Raw genomic sequence first — 8,010 nt, forward strand, 5'->3', positions numbered from 1 at the left:
GGTCAACGAGCGACGTCTCGTGGTTCCATCACAGAAAGCCACAAAATCACTTTCCAGAACATTCTCATTCACAGTTCCATGCTGGTGGAACGCTCTCCCCACCCTCATCCGGAATGCAGAATCCCTGACAACATTCAAAAGACAGCTGAAAACCCATCTCTTCCGTGAGCACTTAACCTTAACCTAAAAAAAAAAAACCTTTCCCTTTGAAACATCACTTATCAGGCTTATGCTACTCTGAATAATACCTGAACTTGAGCACTTCTTGCGTTGTTGTTGCTTTTGCCTCTTTATGATGACTCGCTGAATTTTTGTCCTAATTTGTAAGTCGCTTTGGATAAAAGCGTCTGCTAAATGACTAAATGTAAATGTAAATGTAGTTGATATCTGAATGACAGATCCACATAGAAGTCAATGGCAAAAAACATTTTTTTGTTACTAGTAACAAAAGAATAGTTACTAGTCACTATTGAAATAAGTACTAGTATCTAATGAATAAGTACTAGTATCTAATAATAAATAGTAACTAATGAATAAGTACTAGTATCTAATGAATAAGTATTAGTACCAATTTAATAGGCACTAAAATCTAATGAATAAATACTAGTGTCTTTTTAATAGGTACTAGTATCTAATAAAAAAGAACTAGTATCTAATGAATAAGTACTAGTATCTTTAAAAAGGTACTAGTACCTAAAGTATAAGCACTAGTATCTAACAAATAGGCACTAGTACCTAAAGAATAAGCCCTAGTAGCTAATAAGTACTAGTTCTTAATGGAAAAGATACTAGCGCTTAAAAAATAAGTACTAGTAGCATGAAAATAGATACTAGTAGGTTTTAAGGATTAAATGTTAAAATGGCTTGCCATATTGCGTGTCCTGAGGCTTCCTACACTGTAAACTAAACACAGTAAAGAACAATGACATCGATTTTACCATATCAATCCGAGCGCGAGTCCGATGATGAAACATTGGAAGAATTCATTCAACCCGAACCTCTATCCCAAGGACGACTCGAGCAGGACGTTTGTCAGTGATCCACATATACTATTCAATTTGAGGTACATTATGAGATGTTGCAACTGTAATTCCTCACCATCAGCATTAACAAGTGCATGTCCATCAACAAACCGATTATTTTACTTATAGGCCTACTTATTTATTTACAGAGTATTTTTCTAATTTATTGTGGTGAACATGTGGAAACTATCAATAACAGTGCATACATTAGCCGAGGTCTAGCGTGAATGACTGATGTAACATAAACGTGGGTAAAACACGCATCTTGCTCCATGCTTAATCTTTACTCAAAGTAGTGAGAACGACAGACGATCTGCATTACCGGTAATATAAACAGTTCTACCAGAAAGACTCGGGAGATAAATTGATATAACAAGCGCATGTTTATTAACAGCCCAGCAAGCATAAATTTATAAAGTCCTTTGGCGTAGGCCCCGTCCTTAGTGCGCAATGCGAGGGTAGCGGAAGCTGCATATCCTGCCTGAAGACGAAGGCAGGGGCACAGCCGACCCCCTGGAGGTAAAGGAAGGGACCATCCTGGTGGTGGTGGGGAGGATGGAGGGAAAGGACCATCTTGGAGGTGGTTGGGGAGGATGGAGGTAATTGGCGCCGTCAGTATCTGCGAACTCAGACGAATGTAAGTACCATTCTTTTATACTGAGAGTGTTAACACATGATTGGTTAGAAGTGAGTTAATACATGACGCGCTGATTGAGGGTGTACTCACACTAGGCACGGTTGCCATGAACCGGGCCCGAGTACGATTGTCCCCCCTCCCCACTCCCCCTCTGGCCTGCACTCACATAGGGTTTCAGCATTCGTGCCGGAGCACGCTTACGTCATTATGGTGTGACGGTTTCGGGATAAACAGGAAGAGCGGCGCTCTCACTGAACACAATTGAGTCCATCGCTCTGTTTACTTTGTGGATAATTTTGAGTCGTTTGGTCCACGGTGGTCCACAGCCCTCTCACAGCCTGTTGTTAAACAGATCTATCGCCTTTGTGGCACGAACATTTTGACGTCACACGTCCTGTTCCGTGCTCCAGCACGGTTAGCGCTCACACTGCATGCGAACCGCGCCCGAGTCCAACTGAACCGTGCTCTGGCCCACCTCTTCCAAGCGGGCCAGGGCCGGCTAATCGAGCCGCGCCCGGGCACGGTTCGGAGCACTCACACTAGTCAAACGAACCGCGCTTTGGTGGTCAAACACACTCGGGCACGGTTCAAACTGGCTAGTGTGAGTACACCCTGAGTCTTCCTGGCAGAACTTAACGCTAAGCTTACATTTTTAGGTAATAGTGGACCACAACTGATCAGCAGAAGTATTTCAGTAAGACAGTAATAATGTGAGTTAGCCAGAAGCAGGATACCTACACAATATAAAACTCAAACCTAAGTATTTTGAACACCATCTTTCAAGAGCAAGCGGTTTGCGAATCCTGGATTGAACTCCGAGATTTGAGAAGCAGTCTGTCAGTAAAATAAAGGGAACACAGCAAAAGTTTAGGATTATACTGCTGTGATATCGTGGTAAAGATTAATTTTAACCACTGATTCTTCACATGCTCGTCCTTGGGCAGTGAAAAAAAATGGCTTTACCTCCACATTGTAGAACACAGTGTCTTTTCGGCATGATGCTATCCAGTATCCACAGGAATCAGCTGCAGGTTTGAGGCCGTTCAAGTTTTCCCTAGTGTCTGCGGGCAATATGCTAATGTTTCGTCTTGACGTCACAACGAAACGGCTTATGACTCAAACGATTCATTTAATTAACTCACAGTGCAATCTTTCATATCACAGTCACCAGTTTATTTATTTTTATTTTGCAAGATAATTTATTTGTCACAAGTACGCCTTTTGAACACACTCTTGTGTTGGGCAGGCAGCAACAATTCATGTATCATTAGGTATGTTGCTATAAACATTAATTTTACTAACTTGCTGTTGCTTTGCCATGAGTAGCTGGTTGACATAAAAGAGAAAAAAAGATTTGAACGTCATGTGACTGGGTTTATATTAAGTGAAAACTTCAATAGGCCTACAGTTAGGCCTATTTGAAAATATAACATTTCAATACAGTTAAAGGCTTTATTTAGAATTAATACAAACATTTCAACTGGAAACCTTCAGAAGACCCGACAGCTTCAACGTCTGGTCAACGTTCGGTATCAGTTCTTGCTCAAAGTCCCAGACTCTTTTGTCTACAAACAGTTGGTCTTTGGTAAGACGGCCCTGCAGTGGGACTCTCACATGAACAATCCTACATACATTAAACGGTACATGGTAACGACCTCCAATTTCTTTCAAAGTGGAATGCACTGAGGTTTGCTGCACCTTCCTTGGGTTAACAATCATCTTTGTGGGATTGTAAATGTTCTTTCGATTAGGTTCTCTGTAAATGTGCTCCATGATATTGACACCAGGAATATTATTCCATTCTTCTCGTTTGAACTTCCCACTGTCCTCAAACTGTGTTTTGGGGAATATGTGGTTCTCTATGAGGAACACCCCAACATTGGGATGAGCAGACTGAAGATCCTCCATAAGAGATGGTAAATTGGTGTGTTTGTACGGCATGATGATCTCATCAATATCGTTCAGGAGAATGTACCTGGATTGATACATGTGCCTGTAAATGCACTCGTTGAGTGTTACTAACTGACCATAATAATGGACATCGCCCTTGTGCTTCTTGATGTTCCAGCCTGAGGACGGGTGTAGAAACTTGTCGATAGGCCATGAAACAATCTCCAATATCTCCTCTGTTTCATAATGTTTTAAGAGCTTTTCCAGGTCTGGACCACATTTCGTTTTATAGATGACCACATGCTGTACACCCAGAAGCTTGTACATCTCCATAGTTTGAGCAAACTGCAGTACATTGTTGTAGTCACCAAAAAGGTTGGAGATGCAAATCGTGAAGTTAAACTTGAAAGTCTCTCTTGCCACCTTATTTCGAATTGGCAGATACTCCATCTTAGGGTCAACTGAATCTTTCTTGTCAGTTGTTATGAGGACATGTGTTGAATTTTGCATGTGTTTACCTTTACAAATCACATCTGAGGCACCATACGGAAAGCTAAAATGGTCTGTGTGTATCTGGACATCTGCCTGAACAGTTCTGCAGTCATGTTCAGTGCTGCAGTAAACACAGTAAAGTGGCTGAAGACTGTTTCTGTTGATTATGCTGATGACTCGAATGACCCCGTCCAGTCTGTGGTCGATAAACGCAGACACCATTAAATGCTTTGAGCCATTGATGGGCGTTATCACATTTGAAGCCTCCGGGATTTTGAATTTGTTATATGTTGGAGAAGCTCTTATTGTTGGAGGAGTGTAGTGTATGTCATTTGTAGGACTGTCCATGTACACCAAAACCAGCATGCCAAAAACAATAATACATGATACTGAAAGAAGTGCCTTAAATATGTCTTTTTCCATCTGTAGAAAAAAGCAAAGAAATAAGTCAAAAACAATGCAAAATGTTAAAAAATAAACAAACAAACAAACACTCTTAGGTTTTTTTTTTGCTGATTTGCAGGAGGAGAATCAAAATGGGGCGTCAATGAAGCAACATCCATTTTAAGTTTTATTTTCACCAAAAATGACCATATTTTTTATTTCATAGGTGCATCAGACTGGTTTCTTAACTTAAATACACAAATAATATGAATAAACAAAGGTATAATGACAATGTACGTGTTTCCTTGTTATTTCCTCTCTTATTTCATCCCTCAGACTAATAAACAACAAAAAAGCACAACATTTTTGATGCTTTATGAAAATGTAAAGAGTAAATAAAAGCTTGGAATTTCACTTTTTTTTTTTTCATGGGTCATCAAACCGGATTTTCATGTTCAAACACAACTGAACTAACCACTCTTATGAGATGAAAGTATGTAGGGTTTTGCATTTTACTATCAACAATAAACAAGTACAGCAACAAAAATCTCACGTAAAACAACTGATGAAGACTGATGACAAACAAAGTATAACTTCTTGAAGATACTGTTCTATCATTATGGATTCTACAGTGGTTTATGTCATTGTTACTTCTACTGAAGGCTATTCAAGAGGTAGGAATTATTATTTATTTATTTTTTGAAGAAAAAAAAATAGACATTTTTATCATTTCGAGATAAAAAATGTGTAGGTGGTTTGAAAAAAATATCTAAAGCATTTTTGTTGTCATGTGACAAGAAAACCACAAGGCTGAGAAGACAGACAAGTTTTGCACAGATCAGATAGAATAGCCCATTTTAATAATCATCTCAAAATTCAACCCTAACTCAAGTATTTTTTTACTTGATGGTAAATGTCACATTTTAGCTTCATTAATTTTATAAAAAAAACTGTTTAAACGTTGGTTTACAAAAAATGCACAAAACCAAAATGAATAAAAACAGAACATTTACAGGTAGATTTAAATAAAATATTTCCACATACAACACTTTACAATAAGGTTTCATCATTTAACATTATTTAATATGAACTAACAATAAACAACACTTCTACGTCATTTATTAGTCTAATGATAATCTCAACATTAACTACAAGTGTTTTAAAAATCAAACATTTTATTTAACATTAATGAATACACTGTAACATGAACAACTAACATGAACATTTGTATTAAGAGCAAGAAAAGTTAATAAATGCTGTAAAAATAGTTTGTTCGATGTTATAGTTCATGTTACCGGAAGAAACCTTATTGTAAAGTGTTGCCGATTTCTCTTTAAAAAGATTTTTATCATCTCACACTTCATTATTTGTCATTAATCAAAACATATTTATATAAGCCTACATAAAAATAAAAATAAACAGTGTTCAACACGTTTCAATACGCTGTAAACATTAGTTGCATCCTTAATGTAAGTTTTGTTTGACTTGCCTCACCGAAGTCAACAAAATTGCAGAATTATCCCTGGTGATGATATTACTCATAAATTAAAATAGAAAAAGAGACGAAATATAACAGTACCTTTACGATATGGAAACGTTGTCGTGTATCCTAGGATGTATTATGTACAGAGGTACAAAAAATGAAAAAGCAAAAATCGGTACAACAAGATGGAAAAACAAAACAGGTTCCTGAGTTAAGATCCACATAACTCTTGTACTGCACGTAATCTGAAGCCAACGAGCCTTTAGGAATCTGTGACTCGTTCATTTGATGCAACAGCCCTTCAGTTCCTTACTGATTGAAAAGGCTACACTATGCACATAAAAGCACTTATAGGCAAAATTCGCTAACAATGGCACATAGGCCTACGTCGCTAACACTAAACGCATATAATTGTTAATATCTGCAAACAATACCTGTAACTGCGTGCGACTTTTAAAACGTTACATTATTCCCCAACAGATATGGCTGAAGTCCAAGTAAATGACGGTGCAGTTCTGTCTGACTGTTCAGAATGAGATGCGCCCAGCTTCCCCAAAAAGTAGGCTTTACTGAGGACGGACAGTGCCGCTCTTCAATGCTATAGGCTACTTGAAGCTAAGCCATGTGTGAACACATTCCCACCTTCTCTTTTTCCATAATAATATTTTAATAATTTATCTAACGAATAGCATATCTCTATCTATCTTATCTATATATGCCGTGAAAAAGTAGGGGGAGGCTGCAGACCTGTAGCCGGTATACGCCCCAGGCAGTTTTACGCCCCTGTTGTTCCTGATGCGTCAGGAAGAGGCTGTAGCCTACAAGGGACACGAATTGAGGTATAATTAACTTGTTGTTTAGCAACGACACAACATTTATTATTTATAAACGATTAGCTATAATTTCTATATGTCAATAGATTATTTCGAGAGACAATAAAAGGACTTGACGGTCAGGTTGATGTTCTCAAACTTAGCCATAGAGAAGTATTGTTACACGAGAAGTAAAATTAAGAATTCCTTGTTTTTTGTGGTAAATATAGAAAAGGCACTTTTGATTTTGTTGTAAAAAACTAAACATGCATACCTGACAACCACACCCTCCAAAAGGAACACACAGACGCACGCACGCACACACACACACACACACACACACACACACACACACACACACACACACACACACACACACACACACACACACACACATAATACTAAGGCCACCATGTGTTGGGTGACCTGCTACTTTCATATGAGCTCAAAAAGCACCTGCCCTTTTTCGAGCACCTGCCCTTTTGCCCCTTGGTGCCCAAAGTGCCCTTTTGTCAAAGCAAAATTTCCTCTCCTTTTTTTGTAATTAAAGGCCCTTTTGTGGATGCCTGCCCAATCTAACTATTAGTAAAATGAACAAATAATAATTTAGCCGTAAATAAAATGACCCACATGATGACCTTTCACTGACGAACTCAACCGGGACGATTCCTCACGCTGCACGCGCATTTTTTAATTTTAATTTCCCTACTACCAGAGGACATCTTCAACTCTGCGGCTGCTGGTAAGTGGTGTTTCATTCTCAGCGAAGTGCTTTTGATGTTTGTTTTCTTATTATTATTATTTTTCAAGAACGACGTGAAGAGAGCATGCATAAATGTTGTTTATATTGCTGTGTGTAGGCTGTAGAAGTAACGTTAGCTTGCTGTTTAGGGAGATAAGTTTCACGGGCGTCGAGGGGTCTGGTCTTTTTATGTTATTTATACTTTAAACTATTATTATTATTATTACAATATTTATTTAAAAAACGTAGAGTGCCTTAAAAATGATCACAACACTGGTAAGGCTTACCAGTATCTTATGTTTTGTGTGCAGCAGCCTCTGAACATCTCCTCTAGCAGCCTGGGCAGAGTCTGCAGCTTTACAGCAGGTCAGTGAACTAGTGAGCCAGTTCCAAACACTGTCAGCAATCTTTACATCTTGTCATGGTCACATACAAATTGTTTAATCAGCTAATATATCTCCTATATGTTTGTTTTAATGTCTACAGTCTCAGATCAGCTCCAGCAGTATCATCATCTTCATCAGTATCATCAGCAGCAGCAAAGGCAG

General features: G+C 38.4%; 1 protein-coding gene across 2 annotated transcripts; it reads right to left on the reverse strand.

The window, feature by feature from the left end:
• Nucleotides 1-3,097: 3,097 nt before the first annotated feature.
• LOC309512433 (uncharacterized protein) lies at nt 3,098-6,438 on the reverse strand. 2 transcript variants are annotated; one of them, XM_082188027.1, is made up of 2 exons: nt 6,343-6,438; nt 3,098-4,464 (listed from the first exon to the last, which is right to left on the reverse strand). In XM_082188027.1, the coding sequence occupies exon 2, from the start codon at nt 4,462-4,464 to the stop codon at nt 3,136-3,138; it is 1,329 nt and encodes a 442-aa protein (XP_082044153.1). In that variant the 5' UTR covers nt 6,343-6,438; the 3' UTR covers nt 3,098-3,135. The 2 variants fall into 2 exon arrangements, with proteins under 2 accessions (XP_082044153.1, XP_082044152.1); XM_082188026.1 differs by having other exon boundaries at nt 6,005-6,392.
• Between the last annotated feature and the right edge of the window lie 1,572 nt (nt 6,439-8,010).

Source organism: Leuciscus leuciscus (assembly GCF_965113295.1).
Source record: "Leuciscus leuciscus genome assembly, chromosome: 13".
In the NCBI taxonomy this organism is placed as follows: Eukaryota; Metazoa; Chordata; class Actinopteri; order Cypriniformes; family Leuciscidae; genus Leuciscus; species Leuciscus leuciscus.